Source organism: Panicum virgatum, chromosome 3N (assembly GCF_016808335.1).
Source record: "Panicum virgatum strain AP13 chromosome 3N, P.virgatum_v5, whole genome shotgun sequence".
NCBI lineage: Eukaryota > Viridiplantae > Streptophyta > Magnoliopsida > Poales > Poaceae > Panicum > Panicum virgatum.
The window spans coordinates 14362405-14381131 of NC_053147.1; the positions used below are offsets into that span (position 1 = coordinate 14362405).

Genomic DNA, 18727 nt, shown 5'->3' on the forward strand with positions numbered 1-18727 from the left:
TGTTTAAGCTAGTTTAATTATTCCGGGTTGTTCCGTTGATCAAAAATTTATGAAATTTATTCAGTAGCTTACTCTTGGAATGTGTAGTTCACTTAAAAAGTTTCGGGTGCATAGCCTTTGTGTATGTTTGTGGATCTATTATTGCTTGTTTTCCTTTTCTAGGGCTAAAGAAATGCTTTTCTATTTTTATCAGGTGTTGGTAATTTATTTATGCACTCAGTATCAGCAGCTTTTCATGATATCAAAGTTGTGCTAATAAATCCCTGTGGCATGTTAAGTTTTGATCTTTATTTAGTTCCTAGCTTCAACTTTATCTTTTGTCCTTGTGGTTAATTGATTATTATTTCATGCATGTGTAACCCCAGCAAAGCAAGAGTCTGTCTTAATCCCTGCTACTCTGAGTAAGTTTAGGAGTTGTTGTTTTGAAGGAAACACTTCAGGCTAAAATGAGTTGAACTTTGGAATCGCATCATAAGCACTCATGCATCGCACTGTGTCCTAACGGTTGCATGGCATATTTTTATTCGTGTAGACGCCGCGAACGAAGTCGCCTACGAGCTGATTGCTGAGCCGGTCCAGGAGCCGCAGGCGGGAGAGCAGCTGGAGGACGCCGTTGAGCACGCTTCAGAAGACCTCGTTAACCCCGCTGGCCTGCAAGGCAAGCCCCGGAGCATAACCCATAAATTCAGTATATCAATGTTTATTTAAGTATTTGTGCATTTAAGTTTTAGGAGTTGTATGAAACCCTAGTATGCATGTTCTCCATAGGTACATGTGAGTCCATACTAGTGTGCAGGTATCGTTAGCAATGCTTTGCTAAGTAGGATCTCGATAAAAGTCGAGTGATTACTGTCACTCGCGAGTTTTAGGATCTTGATTCCTTAGCTATGGCTTTGAAATGAGTTGTTGAGTAGAAAGAAATGGAGACCGGGCGGAAATGAGTTGGAGTTTTGGTATGGAATGGATGAAAGGAAATCTCCGCCTATGTTGATTGAGGACCGTACCGTTGTTGGCAGTGTTGATCGAGGATTGAACAGTACTAACCACATGCCGGAAGTAGGAGGTAGTCGAAACCGGTAAGCTAATTACCTTATTTGCAACGATACTTTGAATCGCGACCTGCTACTCTGGGAGTGGAATGATGGCGGGTGTTGGATAGTATGTTCCTTCGGGTTCTCTGGGAGTTCGCCGTGAGGGACCCTTCACCCGGGTTTTGGCAGACGTGATTCAGACATCGGGGTGATGATGGGAACAGTTGACGTGTGTGGCCCGACGGGGTTTTCACATGTCGTGTGAGTTACGTCCACCTTGCAAGGTTAAATCGGATCGATTCGCCGTGACTCGCGGATATGAGAGCCTTGGTCACTTTGTCACATCGTAGTAAGAAAGTGAAATGAAAACGGAATGGAAAAGGCTGGTTTGTGAGTTTTTGAAGGATAATCTGATCCACCATGTGTGCTATAGATGTTTAGGCGAATTTAGTTAATACTCGTTGTACTAAATGGAGCTAAAATATTGAAAGTAAGGATTCACTCCTAGCAGCCTTTCAGCAAAAGAAGTCCAGGGCCAAAAAACCTTGCATGTCTAGGTAATGGGCTAAGTATACCCAAAGTCGGGTAAGCCTTGCTGAGTATTAGTATACTCAGGGATGTTGTTAAACCCTTCTGAGCAGGTTGTGTTTCCGCTGACTTCGAGGAGGTCTGCGCGTCCTGGATTGGACAGCCGCTTCCTCCGGGTTGGACCGTCGAGTGGGCCCCGTCTTCCCTGTGAAGATCGGGCACGTTGGCGTCACATCGGTGGGTAGGATGTGGAGCTCGCCTTGTATCGTCGTCGTGGTTATCGTATTGTATTTCGAACTCAGTTTTTAAACTTCCGTTGTGCTTTTGAAATCTGTCGTTTGTATTTAAATCTTTTATGTAAAATCTGTGTTGTAAATTAATTTGAAGATTTCTATATGCTTGTATCACTTGTGCTCGTCTTCGTGCGGGTCTACTAGTGCAATTGTTATCGTGGAATACAGTAGTTTAATCGGGATTTACCCGACAACCTGTCAGATTACACCGTTTTAAGTGCACAGTAACTTGATTTAGTATTAAGATGATGGTTAGCGCACTTAAGCCGGTTTAATTTGGGCGGTGCTGCTACAGGTGCCCAAGGACATCATCACCAACATGAAGGGGCCTCAAATGGTGTGGGTTCCAAAGGAGGCTTAAAGCCAAGAACGGCTTTCGGGGGATTTGGAGGCTTAGCTTACAAGTTGAAGTGAAGGTTCAAGCCAAAACAAGCTAAGCTCAATACTTGGACATTTGTTACCCAAGTCTCCTATAAGGTAATGGTAGCTAGATTTCAATTCAAGCATCATGTAGCTCCATTGCTTTTGCTAGGTTGTTTGCATATATTGCATCTCCTAGTGTTATATATGGTGGGTTGCTTGTGTCATAATTATAACCCATGAGCAACCTACATGGTTTGATAAAGTGTGTAGAAAGCTACACAAGGTTATCCTTCATGGTACATGGATTTCATGAGGTATATATTTCATTTGTGTACCATCAACACAAGCTATAGGGTAAACTTCCCATTGTTGTCAAAAATAATGGGCATACTTTTTCTTGGTGATTCAAACACTAAATGCACATATTTAGGGGGGAGTTCATCCTATAGGTTGTGATTTTGAGGCTAACATATTCGCAAGTTTATTTTTTATAGTCTCACGTGGAGTGATTAGATAATTTGTGCTTTCATGCATATTGAGCCATGCCTTATTGAACTTAAATGCTCATATCTAAGTTCATAGACTATGTGCTCATACATTTGCTTAACCTTGGTGTACCAAGTACTCTTCTTTCAAAAACTTTCAATTGGTTGCAAGTCACTTTCAATTTGGTACATGCAAGGTAAACAAATAACCCCCGGAGGTATGCAATGTTTTAAGGGTCATTTTGATCCATGCCACTACAATTTCTTAAAGTTGGATTTCATGTTGAAATCCATGCCATTGAGTGGCATGATTTTGAACGTGACACCCAATTTCACGGAGTTGTGGTGGCACGAATCGAATTTTCCCATGTTTTAAACTCATTCAATTGGTATAATTGTCAATTTCTTATCTTTTTTAGAGCTACCTCCGTGCATGATATGATCTGAGCTTTCTTGTTGAATCTTTTAGTTGTACACTTGATTTTCACATTATCATGTTGTGTACACACTTGTGGAAAGCTTAGATCATGTCATGCTGTTTTCGTGATTTTGTGATTCATCATAGTAAATTTTCAATTGGTATCTTCATTGATATCATACAATTGGATCATAAGTCATGAAATTAACTCCCTAGGCTACTAATCTTCTCTTGAGCTATATTGTTTTGCAAGACCTTTTAGGTGCAAGATCTTTTTAGGTGATTTGATTCCAAAGAGGGAGAAATATGGATCAAAGAAAGGCATGTTCCCAACAAAGGGGGAGAGATGTTCTCAAGAAGGAAAAGTATATTCCAAAAAGGGGAAAATGCCGACTGGATCAAGTCAACATATGAGAGAAGAATAGCAAATAGGAGGAGGAACAAAGGGGGATCATGATTTTAGGGGGAGGCCAAACCGTCATTGGATGATGGTAAGCATCCAAGCAAGTGTAAGTGGTTCAATTTGTCAATTCTTGCAAATTTTATGCTTGCTTTGATTGTGTTGTCATCAATCACCAAAAAGTGGGAGATTGTAACGAACATGGCACCTTTTATGTCATTTCGAGTGATTTTGGTGATTGAATGACAACGCAATCAATGGGACTAATGGTTTTGTTAAGTGAACATTTCTAGATCCCAGCGATGAAGTAAAAAGGTCATACAAAGCAAAACACGAAGAAAGAACTCAAAGAAACACTAAATTGGACGAGTTCTACTGAAATCAGTAGCACCGGAAGAACCGATGCCCATAGCATCGGTGCATCCGATGGTTGTCGGAAGATCCGACGCCCTGGCATTGGTGCAGGACTGAGCGCCTCTGGAGATCAAGTAAAGAAAGAAGTGAAGCACCGGTTGAACCGACGACTTCAAGATAGGCATCGGTTCATTCAACGTATCATGTTCCAGAGACGATGTCAAGCGAGCAGGAGCGAAGTCTTCAGCACCGGTTGAACCGGTGGTGCGTCGGAGCAAGGCGTCGGAGCAATGACGTCAACAAGGGCAACAGCTATAAGATGATCAAAAGTCACCGGTTAAACCGACACTAAGGCATCAGTTTAACTGATGGGTGCCAGCTCAGCTGCAGAAGGGTCAGATAAGCTAACGGCTAGTTTTAGCCTATGAGTGATCGGTTGAACCGACGCTAACCTATGCAGAGGCATCGGTTCAACCGGTGGTTTGCTGATTTCTGCAGACCGTTGGAGCAACGGCTCTCTTGAGTTGGTGGCCTATATATACGCCTCACCCCGGCCATTTAAAGTTTGCTGGAGTCCCAAGACATCTCATACACACCCAAGAACACCTCCAATCCATACAAGAGCTCATTGATCATATCCTTAGGTTTTAGCACTAGTTTTGTAAAGTATGAGTGCTAGATTAGCTCTTGAGTGAGTGAACAAGCAAGGTTGAGATCCTTGTGGCTGGTTCTAGAGTGAACCACACTTATATTACGGTGCGCCGGCCTCTTGGAGCAATTGGTGGCTCGCCGGTAAGTCAACGACCCTCCGGCTTGGTGTGGAACGGCGCCGACAACTTTGTGCGGGGGACGGAGACCCCTCCTTCGTGGGCAATCTCACTTAGTGAAGATCGGGATCAAGGTGACCGTGATTGTGTTCACGAAAGAGACTTGATTGCCGGAAAGCGATACTCTTAGTGAGTGCTTCAACGTGGATGTAGGGACGCCTTTGTGGCAAACCGAACCACGAGATAAATCCTCATGTCGAGAGTTCGCTTTCTCTCATCCCTCTTTTTAAGCTTCCGCATTTTATATTGCAACTTGTGTGCATTTACCTTTTTAGTATAGTATCTTGATAGGATTGGTTATAGGTTGCAAAACTCTTTTGGGATGAGGGTTACACACTAAGGTGAACCGTAGTTGCACATCTAGCTAGCTTGTTTTAGTTTAAATTTTTATGCAAACTAGTTGGAGCTATAGGTTAAAATTTTAATAGTGTCTAATTCACCCTTTTCCTCTCTTAGTTTAGAGCACCCCATCGCTTTCAAAGAGAAAGGGATCCAGACACCAAACGTGTGTGCTCGAGGAAATATCTCGTCAATCAACGAGCTAATCGTGGGCAGCACAGCGTCTGCTCGCTCCTGCCCCCGTGCCAAACCTCGTCTGCCCTGGCCGGTTCACGCCTAACTCATCGGGTTAACTGAAAAAAAAAAGTGCAGCGATGGAATCCATCTAGCAAGTTGGATGTACGGACGAGCCATGTAATGATCACGGCGATGAAATTTGCGCCTGTCCTCGCCGAAAAGGATCGCGAGTTGGGCAGGCAGGCAGATCCAGTGATCCATCCGACAAGCCAAGTCGTGTACCGCCCCTTCTCCACGTGTTTTTTTTTTTGAAATGGATAACAAGTTCCATTAATAAGACGCGCCGGTGTACCGCCCGCCCGGCTCCATTCACATGCCGGAACGCGAGCGCGTCTGATCTCCGGAGGCGTACGCGTGCGTGCGTGGCATGGACGCGACGCGCGCAGCACGCGAAAGCAAAGGTTAACAGGTAAACTTGTACATTTATTATATATTTATATATCTACATATATGTAAGCAGCTAGCGCCTAATATAATACAAACTGCAGCTAGGATTAAGAAATGATCGAACAAGAGACCAGAATACACTACACGGCAGTTATCAAATTTGGCTACGTACCAGTATTATACTGTAAGTACGACGCACGGGCGCACAAGTTATCTCTCTCTCTCTCTCTCTCTCTCTCTCTCTCTCTCTCTCTCTCTCGGCAAAGACTTGAACAAGTTCAACGCTTCTCTCGTTCAGTCCCAGCCCCCCTCCCGTAATCCCATTGCAGACTTGACTAGCGCTCTCTTCGATCGCCATGTCTGCTGGAGCAGGAGCAGGAGGCCATGGTGGGGGCCTCTACGGGGATCCTGCCGCTGCCGCTGACCACTTCGCCGCCTTCGACCACGACGACTTCTTCTTCCAGAGATCGCCGTGCGCCGGCGAAGGAGGAGGAGGAGGCGGCGGCGGCGGCGGCGGCGGCGGCGGCGATGGGCTGATGACGCCGTACTCGAGCATCACGGACTACCTGCAGGGCTTCCTGGACCCTGCGGGGGTGGGTGCGCACCTCGACGCGCCGTGCCGGTTCGGCGACGACGCCGTGAAGCAGGGAATGGAGGCGGTGCCGGTGCGGTTGGTCCGCCATGACGGCCAGGCCGGTCAGCCGGTCACGCCGAACTCGTCGGTGCTGTCGTCTTCCAGCTGCGAGGCAGGAGGTGCTGACGAGGAGCCGCGTCGCCGGTGCAAGGCAGGTAGGCCGGAGGAGGAGGAGGAAGAGGAGCAGGAGGAGGAGATCGATGCTGACGAGGGATCTGCCGCCGATCGGAACTGCAAGTAAGTTTACAACTTCCTTTTTTTTTGTGGGTCTACAATTTATTCTGGTGCAAAGGCAAAACTATTTGCACGATCTTCTTGTTGATTATATAACAATCACAGTTAATTGTTCAGAACATCACGGGGACAAAAAAAATAATAAGCTTCGTTTTCAAGGGCTGCATCTTTCTCTTCCTTTTTATCTGAGCAAAAAAAGATCCTGTTTGTGTGTATACCGGCCGGTGTGAACACAAGGGCTTAGGTTTTTTTTTTTGATAATAATGGACTTAGGGTTTGCTACCTAACTTGACCGACAAACAAGGTAGGCTCACTCCAATTGCATTAGAAAAGGCACATGATCAGACAAGTTGGAGTGAACTGCAATTCCCCCCGATCCATTCATGAATATACAAGCATTCAATTTTTGCGTGGTACTTATTATATTCATCAAAATCAAGTTTCATTTGACCAGTGTATTCTTCTCACAGCTGCAAAACTAATGCATAGTTTATAAAAACAGTTTGCAATTTTGAATCTAGCTACACATGATTTGACTAAGTATTTTTTTTGTAGACTAGCCATGGTTGGAAATAGCCCGCTATAGCTTAGCTATAGCCCGCTATAGCTTAGCTATAGCCCGCTAATAATTTTTTAGGAGATCTACCGCTACACTATACAACATTTGTCCGCTATATCCGCTAAAGGAGGTTTTATGATATTTAGCCATTCTAAATGTCCGCTAAATAGGTTTTTGTGAGACTTAGCAGCGCTAAATGTCAATTGGGTACTGTTGGGTAGTTAAGAGACGTGTTAGACTCAAATTTTAGGTGTTAGACCAATGATACTTATAATTTTGTATGAGATTATTTATTATTTGATCATTCCGCTAAATGATTTAGCTTTCGCTATAGCTATAGCTATTCTATAGCTTTTAGAGAAGGTTACCGCTAAACTTCGTAGCCCGCTATTTCCAACTTGACTAGCTGATCATCGATGTAAATCGGTGATTCATCAGGACCCCACAAACGATCGAAACTAATCATTTACTGCAGTTGGGAGTAGTGTGATGATGACCTGTCGTCGATCCTTCTTGATGCATGCACAGCACACTGACCATGTTTAATTCCTTCACCGACGAGCAGGAGGAGCAAGGACAAGAAGGCGAGAGGCGAGAAGAAGCCGCGGGAGCCCCGCGTGGCGTTCATGACCAAGAGCGAGGTCGACCACCTCGAGGACGGCTACCGGTGGCGCAAGTACGGCCAGAAGCCCGTCAAGAACAGCTCGTACCCGAGGAGCTACTACCGGTGCACGGCGGCGCGGTGCGGGGTGAAGAAGCGGGTGGAGCGGTCGCACCAGGACCCCTCCACGGTGATCACCACGTACGAGGGGCAGCACACGCACCCGAGCCCCGCGAGCGTCCTCATCAGGTGCGGCGGCGGCGGCGGGGCCTACGGCGCGCCGCCGCGGCTTGGCTTCCGCCCGGACCTGCGCGCGATGGCCGACGACTACGCTCACGCCGCGCGCATGACGCCGAGCAGCTTAGTAACTCCAGTCGGCGGTCCGCTCCCGCCGACGAGCCTTATTCACGAGCTCCGCCGTTCTTCTTCGCATCTGGCTGCGTACGGCGGCGTGCTGGACTTCATTCCGTCGGAGATGAGCAACGAGCATGCATGAGCATTGCTGATTTTCCCAGGCCGGCGTATATATTTGTCATTTCAGTTGAATGCTTATAATTAATAAGTAATGAAATGAAGTGTTTCGCTTTCCACTTCTGAGGTGAGGCTCGAGTACAATGGAAGTGCAAACTGAATGATTGGTTAACTTTGTCTTAGTTAAATTTTGACCGAGTTTATAGAAAAAAGTATCAACATCTACAACATCAAATTAGATTCATTAAATTCATAATGAATATACATTGATGGAGAATCTATTTGGTATTTTGAAATTGATATATCTTTTCTATAAAAATAATCAAAGTTAAAGAGGTTTGACTTATAACAAACAAAACCAAAGTGATCAATGATTTCAAATAGTGCAAGTACAATATACAAGTTTTTTTACATATCTTATCTTTAATTTCTTGTCGCACCTGTTAAACATCCTTCACAGTATTAGAAGTAGCCTAATCGCAATTCACTAAGAAGAGATATACCTCTTTTTGTTAATATTAAGTATAGATCGTCTTAAGCTTGTTTACTCAAAGCTGTTTGCGGTAGTTTGTTTTCAATCATACTCCATTCAGTCTGGTAAAGAAGTTGTTTCGAACATCGAGATGGTCTTCAAAAACAACTTTGACCACTATTTTTTTCTATAAAAATTTTTATAAATACAGTAAATATCTTTTAAGAAACTACATTTCAAGATGAATCTATTTACATTGCTTTTAGAAAATTTTCAAACTCAACCCAAAAGAATTTATTTATAGTCAAAGTTTAAAATATTTGAGTACTCTTTTATAGTTTGGCGAATTTTCATCTCATAGATTGTGACATCATTCAAAACGACTCGTATTTTGGTCTTTTTTCTGAAACTGTATTTTGGTCTTATATACAGGTCAATGTTCAACGTCCTAGATGCACAGTAGGCAGTCAGAAGCATAACTGCACAAGCAGTCAAGCACCGTCCACGTGTGCACATCCCAACCGTCAAAAATCAAATACTTTCCCCTGCTTGGTTTGGGTCCCGCTCCGCTCCGGCTCCGGTCAACAGAGCGCGCGCGCGCACCGGCACTCCGGCACGCTTCCATGTGGGACCAGAAATCATCGTTCCACTTGTCAGTCTCAGGTAAGCTAGTTTAGAGAGCGGAGCGGCGACCCCGTATACATTCCTCGGTGCGGTGGCGTCCGTCCCCCTCTGCTTCTCCGCGCTCCCGGCTCCCGCTCGCTCGCCTCGTCTCTCTCTACCCGGCTGCTGCCTCGGCGCCGCGAGGGGGAGTCGTCGCCGACGGCGGCCAGGGAGCGCGGGGACGCCGCCAGCAGAGGGGGCGCCAGGACGCGAGCGACGAGCTGTTTCGGTGAGCGTCTCCTCTCGCTTCCCCTCCCCCCCCCCCTCCCAGGCTCCTCCCATGTCGAGCGGCATTTTTGCTTGCCGCATCTTGATTCGCTGCTGATTTTCCCCGGTTCTGCCCGTCTCGCCGGTGATTTAGGATCCGTGAGCTCTTGTTTTCAGTATTTTGCGAGCGTATAGCATATGGTCTCGTCTACTCGATAGTTCCTGCTCGAACGACGAATCGAACTGTCGTGTACTATTAGATTGCGTTGTTTTTTTAGTAAAATTCACTGGGCGTCCTTAAACTAGTCGACCTGTTCTGTTTAGGTCCATGGACTTCGACTTGAGGTACAAAACACCTCTGACTAGCGTTGACTGCCTACATGGACTGCCACATCGGATTCAACGTGGTCACAAGTCGTCACGCGTGCCTCGCCGCCCTGCTAAGCTGCTCGCTGCTGCGCCGGCGTCCTTCCCAGCTCCCCTCCGGCGAATCCTAGCTCCCCCCTCCTCTCCTCTCTCCCCACGCGACGTGCGGCGTGCACCGGTCCGGTGCCGGCCCGCCTGGCCGCCGCCTGGTTTCGCGCGTGCCTCCCCTGCTCCTTGTGCACGCCGCTCCCTTGCTGCAGGCCCGCGCCGCCACGCGCCGCTCTCGCTCCTCCACGCCGCGCGCCGGCCACCGCTCCCAGGCCTCCTCCTCACGCGCCTCCTGGCTCGCGCCGCTAGGCGGCTAGGCCCTGCTCCGTGCGCCTCCCACGCGCACGCCGTGCGTTGCTCTCCTGCGCGCGCCGCCACGAGCTCCTTCCCCAAAGCCGGCCACCATCGATTTGTCCTCTCCGGTGAGCCATTCATCGATTCCTCGCACCCACGGCTCCTCCTCCCTCCCCTCTACCTATTTGAGCCCTCACTCGGCCCTTGGCCTCGTCGTGCAAAGCTTCCGGCGTTGAAGCTCCGCTCGCCGCCACCGTCCTCCGTCGGGCCGCCTCCTCGCCGCCGCTACCCGTCCTGCGCCCGGCCGGGGAGGCTCGCCGCACCCCCACATGGGCCATGCATGCGCCATCCCTACCCCCGCTCGCCTCTCTTGCCGCCTCGCCGCTCGCTGGCGGCAGGTCAAGGCGCCAGCAGCGGCGCACGGCCCCGCAGGCGGCGTGGTGAGGGCGGCAGCACCTCCAGGTGGCGCGGACAGTGCTCCTCCCAGGGACGACGGCGGCAGGTCCTGCTCCTCCCCCTTCTATTGCAGGGGCGCAGCGGCCGGGGTCCTCAAATTCTCGGTCACGGCATTGACGACGGTGTGAAGACGGCGTGCAGGCTGGACGGCGGCCGTGCGCAGGCGAGTCGGGACCTCGGGGGTGGCAGCGCGGGCGAGCCCGCGGCCGAGCAGCCGGCGACCGCGCGGGCGGCCACGAGGGCGCGCACAGGGGCACCAGGAGCGGCGGCCAAGCGACTGCGCGGCGGCGGCGGCCCAGTGGCATGCGCGCAGGGCCCGCACAGGCAAGGAAGGGGCGACGCGAGCTGCCCCGGCCGGGCGGGTGAGGAACGGCGGCCTGACGGCGGTTGCGCCGGCGGGCAACGACGTGCGGCTAGGCGGCCAGCGCCCCGCGGCCGGTGGCGCGCAGGGGCACGCACGGGGTGGCCTCGCGCGTGGCGTGCAGGGGCCGCCGGCGCTGCAGGCAAGAGGGAGCTGGCGGCTGCTGCAGAGGAGGCGCAGGGGGTGGAGGCACGCGTGGCGACTTGTGGCCACGTTGGATCCGACGTGGCGGTCCACGTAGGCAGTCAACGCTGGTCATAGGTGTTTTGGATTTCAACTGACATAATTGAATAGATCGTGGATCTAAAAATGTATTTTCGAAGTTCATGGACTTAAACAGAACATGTCGATTAGTTTAAGGACCCCCAGTGCATTTTACTCTTTTTTTTTCACTTGGTGCTGCTAAATTTGAAATCCGAACGACGTGGTTTGAGCGCCGGGCGGAGTGGGGAAAGGAAGGGCGTCTGGGGCCGTGCTGACTGGGTCTACCTGTTTCTGGAGACCAGAGTAACTTTGACTTGGAACGCGAGAAGAAATTGCGTGTTTTGACGTGGTCTTAGGGAGTTGGTTGTTCCAAGTCGCGAGGCGGTCTCCGGCGAAACTGCGCTAGTTTCTGCTTTGAATTACTTGCCCGGTCTATAGCTAACATGACAAAATAAGAGGAATGATGAATGTGTAGATGATGCTAGGTTGGTTACTTGGTTAGGTGGCTCCCTAGTCACATCAAGGTCTGGTGCACCGCCCACCACAATCCATGGAGGATCATTGAGTAGCTGAGGCCCGAGGGATAAACATTTTCTAAACTCCTTTTCTTTCCAAAATATTTCCTGATAAGAACAGCCTTAAGCACTTCATTTTATTTTTGCTTATCAGGTTTTCCTTCACCTAATTTCTTTTAATGTACACAACATTAGTCCTGCTAAGTTGTAATGAGTATGGCACATCAGATTTCAACAGAATTAGGCCTTTTGTCAAAGATACTGTGCATAACATTAAAGTTACTTTTTAGTAAGTTAAATATGTTCTTTCCAGTACCTCATCTGCCTTTAGCTCATAGATAGTTTACTAGTTCAAATCTTGACTAATTTCAAGTAATGTTTATGTCAGCAGTTGGTCTTTTTTCTACTGGAATTGCAGTTCTTTCAACATGCCTTTAGCAGTTGTCCATTAAGGAAGAATAGAATGTTAAAGAATGGACTGTTTAGGAACGCAGGAACCTCATTCAACTGGTATATCTACGGGACTTTTGGAAGATCATCATTATCAAAAGAGTACGTTTGACCAAACATCAAGGGCAAACCAGCAAAATGGTAAGCACAAATCCACTGTGTTAGTCTCAGGTTAATGTTTTCCAACTCCCAGAATCCTTCTTGGAGAACATATGAATTGTTACTATATTGCTATGGAACTAAAATTATGTACTGTCGTTGCGCCAAAATAAAACGTTCCGACTTCCCAGAGATATAAGGCCATGTAATAGAAAGCATGTATATCCAATAAATTAGTAATACGTGTCCCCTATTTTCATAAGCTACAATGTTACACTGATGTTCACTGCAGGATCTTCCAGTAATGAAGCATCAAAACATGCTATTGGAATCTCTGAAGTCCATTTCTCATGGGATGATTCTAGTGCAGCGATGACCAATTTACATCCACTCTTACCATGTGATTATGGATCATTGGTAATTACTTTTATTTTTCATTTTTACTTCTTTTCATGGTACATCTAGCATTTCTCCACATGACAAACTCTTCGAATGCTATTTAATAGAAAATTAAGCTGATTTTTTGCAGTTTTTCATTTGTTATAGCCATATCCTCCTCTATCTGTATTTACTTCCTGAAGTATACACCATTAAACCATGTGTGGTTTTCAGGTTCATACACTGGCACCTTACTGCTCAGACTCTGAAACTGTGTTCTCACCTAATTGGAAACAGAATGATCCTCAGTCAAAAGCAATGCATCACAGTGGTGATTGTTATCCCAATTCTGTTTTTTCCATCCATAATGATTTTGATAGTCAAGTTTTTCTTTACCATAATCTGTTTCGTAGGTCGACAGAGCAATGATTTCTTTTTTTTTCCCCTCTGTCATTGCAGCAACAGATGACAACTCTGAGTTTCTTCAGCTAATTTTTAGTGACACTTACGAAGGGAACAGTTCAGGTGAACTGCAAATTTGGGATGTTTTGGACCTGTATTTCCCTGAAAGCTTTGCTGCTGTTCAGTTCAACACTCTGATGGGTTTTGGAAATGATGATTGTACTCCTTATAATGAGTGTGTGGATGCTGCTGATATGGTAGAGATGAGCATTTCTCCCCCATCTCCAGACAGGGACACAGATGATGCTAATTGCAGGGTTCCAGTTGATTACACTAGCTTTTACCTTCAAAATAAACCACCAGATTCAGATAATGAGTGCAGCTCTGCATCTTGCATCGTGAATGAATGTACTGATAATCAAGAACTACCTATAGGTCTTCTGAATTTAATGGACATTGGATCATCAGGTGATTCAGATGACTTATCCAGACCATCACTGACCACAAAAAACATCATGCTTGTGCTGGATCTGGACGGTAAGCTTTTATCTTTAATTCTGCAAACCTTCTAGTTAGAAAGGTCTCCAGTCTCATGATTTTTCTTTTTGGAGGGACATTGTCCAATGATTTTAGGTTAGTTTGCATTCAATATTTTCTTTTTCGTTTTGTTTAAACATTTTGAGCTAGAGAAGTAGAGATTAGGATATAGCTTTATGTTGAATATCTGAGCCAGATCTCTTTGACAAAAAAAATGTCCATTTTAGATTTTTAGTGGCTTCTTATCTGTCCCCTTGATAAGGGAATTTTAGTTTGGCAGCTAATAATTTTTAGTTTTAGCTACAGCTGTGTAATAGTCTAACCATTTCTCCTTTGCAGAAACCCTTGTCCATTCAAAGTTACAATGCTGTGATAATTTTGATTTCACCCTTCAAGTTTTCTTTAATATGGAAGATCATACAGTATACGTGAGGCGGAGGCCTCACCTCGAGATGTTCCTTTACCATGTTGCTCAGATGTTTGAGGTTGTCGTTTTCACAGCTAGTGAAAATGTTTATGCTGAGCCTCTATTAGATACACTCGACCCAGACCGGAAACTGATTTCACGCCGTTTCTACCGTGAATCTTGTATGTTTTCCAATGGTACCTACACGAAGGACCTAACAATTTTCGGAGTTGACTTGGCAAAAGTTGTGATAGTTGACACTTGACAATACTCCACAGGTAAAATTTTACAATCAGATGTGAATGTATATTTCATCACCAAATGTGTTTCTGTCGTCGAGTTTTTGACCACATGAATTCTGCTTTAAAACTGATTTCCTTCGACCTAAAGTTTCTGCTCTTCCATCATGTGCGGCTGTACATGCGGGTTGTAGTTCCACCTGATTATTTCTAAGATGTTTTACGTGGTGTGGACTGTGCAAGGCTAACATTTTCTTCAGGTCTTCCAACTGCAGGTCAACAATGGGATACTCATAAAGAGCTGGTTTGATGACCCGGCAGATGTTGAGTTGATGGAACTGCTTCAATTCCTTGCGACCCTCGTCGACGCAAAGGATGTTCGACCAATCATCTCAAAGAACTTCAACAGCAAACCTGAACTGGTAGGATCAGATCAGATAGAGTAAAGTTTGCTCCCTCTTCGTTTGAGAACCTCCATTTCTGCGTCCAGGTCATTCTGGGTTCAGGCTATTCTTGGGTAATTAGGTATAGAATCTACACACAGCAGCGTTCATGAATCATGATATGCTAGTAGTTACAGATAGGATGGCAAAAGCCATAGTCACTGCCATGGCATTGCATGGTTTCTTAGCTTCATGTATTGCAGAGCTACAACAGAAACTAAACGACGAAACATTCCCTTGTGAATCCAATTTTGATTGCTCAATTATATCTGGTCATTCTAGCCGAAAGATTTTCTGCGGATACAAATTAAACACCTTACTTCGACTTCGGACATTCTGCTGCGAACTCTGTCATCTACACAAGAATGTTCCGAGGACCGGGATCCTGGCGGCACCACTCGACCTGCCGGCCTCTTGCGTCACTCGTCACGCCTACCCTGCACTCCCAGACTCACAGCAGGTCTTTTGCCCGGCCTCCCTCGGTTTTCAGGCCGTTGTCCTCGTCCTAGACTTCCAGCTGCTCCCGTCACTGCTTGTGTGTTTTTGCTGAAGAGGAAAGCGATCGACGCGTTGCTGGACAAATAAACCGCAACGCGTCGAACCACATGCCCACATGGCAGTTGCGGTTTACGTCTCGTGGACCATCCTGCCATGTGGGCCACGGAACCGCATTAAAAGCTGCACCAATGCTGCACCAGCACAGCATTGGTGTTCAACCCAACACCACACGACGGCCATACGAGAGCGTACAACGATTTCCCTTTCCAGTCCCCACAGTGCGCACACAAACTGAGTGACGGCCGCATCTAGCAGAAAGACTTGCTCAGCTCAGCGTAGCTAGTCCATCCATGGCTCCGGCAAGTCCTCTGCTCGTCCTCGTCCTCCTCGCCGTAACTGCCCCGCTCTCGGCTGATGCGGGGGTGGCACTGGTGTTCCCCGATGAAGCGCTCCCGACCAAGTCGGGCTACCTCCCCATCCCGCCCGCCAACGCCTCGCTCTTCTTCGCCTTCTACGAGGCCACCCACCCGTTCACGCCGCCGGCCTCCACGCCGCTCCTCCTCTGGCTGCAGGGCGGGCCCGGCTGCTCCGGCCTCGTGGGCAACTTCTTCGAGCTCGGCCCCTACTTCGTCAACCCCGACAGCGTCTCCCTCTCGCCCAACCCCTTCGCGTGGAACCGCCGCTTCAGGCTCCTCTTCATCGACAGCCCGCTCGGCACCGGGTTCAGCGCCGCGCCGGCCCCCGCCGACATCCCCACCAACCAGTCCGTCGTCGCCGCGCACATCCTCGCGGCGCTGCAGTCGTTCCTCGCCCTCGATCCCGGCTTCCGCGCGCGGCCGTTCTTCCTCACCGGGGAGAGCTATGCCGGCAAATACATCCCCGCGGCGGGGGCGCACATCCTGGACGTGAACCCGACGCTGCCGGAGGCGCTTCGGGTCAACCTCCGCGGCGTGGCCATCGGCAACGGACTCACGCACCCCGTCGCGCAGGTGGCCACGCACGCGGACGCGGCCTACTTCTCGGGCCTCATCAACGCGCGGCAGAAGCGGGAGCTGGAGGCGCTGCAGGCGGAGGCGGTGGCGCTGACGCGCGCGGAGCGGTGGCGCGAGGCGGCGGACGCGCGGGGCCGGGTGCTGTCGCGGCTGCAGAACATGACCGGCCTGGCCACGCTGTACGACGCGGCGAAGCAGCGGCCGTACCGGACGGACCCCGTGGGCGCGTTCCTGAACCGGCCGGAGGCCAAGGCGGCGCTGGGCGCGCGCGGGGACGCGGCGTGGGAGGAGTGCAGCGACGCGGTGGGCGCGGCGATGCACGCGGACGTGATGAGGAGCGTGGTGCCGCAGGTGGAGTCGCTGCTGCGGCGCACGCGCGTGCTGCTGTACCAGGGCATCCGCGACCTCAGGGACGGCGTCGTGTCCACGGAGGCGTGGCTCGGCGAGGTGCGCTGGGACGGGCTGGCCGCCTTCCTCGACGCCGACCGCGCCGTGTGGCGGACGCGCGACGGGGACCTCGCGGGGTACGTGCAGCGCTCCGGCGCGCTCTCGCACGTGGTGGTGTACGGGGCCGGGCACCTGGTGCCGGCGGACAACGGCCGCGCCGCGCAGGAGATGATCGAGGACTGGGTGCTGGGCACGGGGCTGTTCGGGAGCCGCGGAGGCAACGGCAGGAGGCGCGCAGCCTGATGCTGCCTGGCGCCCGCTGGTGAAGCACGTACGAACGTGAGTATGGACGATTGCGTGGGCGAAAAATGTAGTGTAGTACAATAAAAGAATTTCGATGGTTTTTTTTACACAGATTTTGATGGGTTTAGCGGAACGGTGATACTATTTCAGATCGGTTCTGATCGTGTCCGACCATTCCTATTACGAGCAGTGTGTAATCAGTGGCGGATGCAGGATGAAAGGCAAGGGGGCTGAAACAATGAAGATGTTGATTTGTGTGAAGATTTAATGGTGATTTGATGTTTTTGCTACAGTATTTTACGTGTAATTAGGGGAGCTTAGGGGGCTTGAGCCCCCCTAGCCCCCCTCCTGGATCCGCCACTGTGTGTAATCTTCCGCCGTAGTTCATGCCGTAGCTCACGTACCGCTAAAAAAAATTGCATGCATGGAATACTAAACGACGTATGTTTGCAAAATCTTTGTATAGATGGGTACAACTTTGCGCGACGAATGTAATAAATCTAATTAATCAATGATTGACTATAATAATATTACAATAATTATACTCTAATTATGCGGACAAAAGTCTCATTAAATTTGTCTCGCGAAGTAGCGAATGGATTGTGTAGTTAGTTTCGCAAACTGACTTTATTTAATATTTCTAATTAACAGTGAAAGTTAGCTATAGTACCCTATGTTACACAACCAAACATGAGCAATATATGAACAATCATTTTGGTAGGTCTGGCGTCTAGGTCTTGTCAGCAGATAGGACAAGGGTGAGGTGGCCAGCTCGTAACATCGACAGCATTGACGCTGCCGGACGTGCGATGGTGACAGCATGTCTTGTAAGCGCTGACTCGATCGGGAAAGTGACGTCGATATCTCATCTCTGTCCGCAGTCCGCCCCTTTGCCTCCTCTACTACTAGCTTGGAACGGGGCCATTTGATGCTTAGACTAACTTCAACAGAGCTAGGCAAGAGCATTTTGCCTCTCCCTTTCTTACTGTTCACCAGAGGCATGTTCTCCAACAGCAGATGCATACAGGTGAGGTAAATTGCATTCCCTCTCTCCTCGAATGCATATGCGGCTGGCGAACATCGGCGAGCCCGCGGGGAGGAGCAGGGGAGGAGGAGACCGCGGCGGGGAGGCCGCGCAGGACGGAGGCGGAGGCGCAGCGCGACGCGGGGTGGAGGCGTGTGGCAAGCCGGCAGGGCGTGGCAGGCAGAGCGCCGCCGCGGGCGGGCCTGCGCCGCCGCAGGCGAGCAGGCCGAGCCGGGGAAGAGGAGCGCGACGAGGGAGACGGCGGCCCCGCGGCAAGGAGTGGCCGGCGCTGCCACAACCGTCTCCCGAGCAGGGGACGCGGAGGAGCAGGAGAGGTCGGGCCTTCTTCCTCTCCGGCGGATCCCGGGCGGCGGGGCCTCGTCGTCTTCCAGCCATCGCCGGGCGGCGGGATCCGCCATTTCCGCAGCGCCCTCCTAACCTCTGCTTCGTGGGCGGGCCTCCCGCGTCGTGGGCGGCAGCGGCGTGGCGCCGCCCTTGCCGGCGCCGGCGGACTCGGCCGCCGCAACGCAGAACACCTCGATGAGGCACTCCGTGGAGCGCACCATGAGGTCCACGACGACCTCGGTCGTCCCGGCATCCCGCACCACCACGTCCTCTGGGACCAGCCCCTCCCCGCACGTGCAGAAGGCGCACTTCAGGCTGCGCAGGTCCTCCTCCACCGCGGCGTGGTCGGCGCGTGCGAAGCTCCGCTCGTTGCCGCCGGCAAGGAGCACCATCAGGAACGCCTCGAAGGAGGCCCGCATCACCTCCCGCGCCGCCACTGGCTGCGCCCGGTCCGCCAGCACCAACACCTGGTACAGC

The 18727-nt window shown here is 49.8% G+C and overlaps 2 protein-coding genes and 1 pseudogene across 2 annotated transcripts; all 3 read left to right on the forward strand.

The window, feature by feature from the left end:
• The first annotated feature begins 6198 nt into the window (after nucleotides 1–6198).
• LOC120667578 (WRKY transcription factor 71-like) lies at nucleotides 6199–8186 on the forward strand. The gene is made up of 2 exons (XM_039947625.1): nucleotides 6199–6533; nucleotides 7655–8186. Exons 1-2 carry the CDS (start codon nucleotides 6199–6201, stop codon nucleotides 8184–8186), a joined length of 867 nt encoding a protein of 288 aa, XP_039803559.1.
• A 1170-nt stretch (nucleotides 8187–9356) lies between these two features.
• LOC120664493 lies at nucleotides 9357–14967 on the forward strand (annotated as a pseudogene).
• Nucleotides 14968–15418: 451 nt separating this feature from the next.
• LOC120664494 (serine carboxypeptidase-like 50) lies at nucleotides 15419–17176 on the forward strand. Its single transcript, XM_039943752.1, has one exon. The coding sequence runs from the start codon at nucleotides 15550–15552 to the stop codon at nucleotides 16879–16881; it is 1332 nt and encodes a 443-aa protein (XP_039799686.1). The 5' UTR covers nucleotides 15419–15549; the 3' UTR covers nucleotides 16882–17176.
• Nucleotides 17177–18727: the final 1551 nt, after the last annotated feature.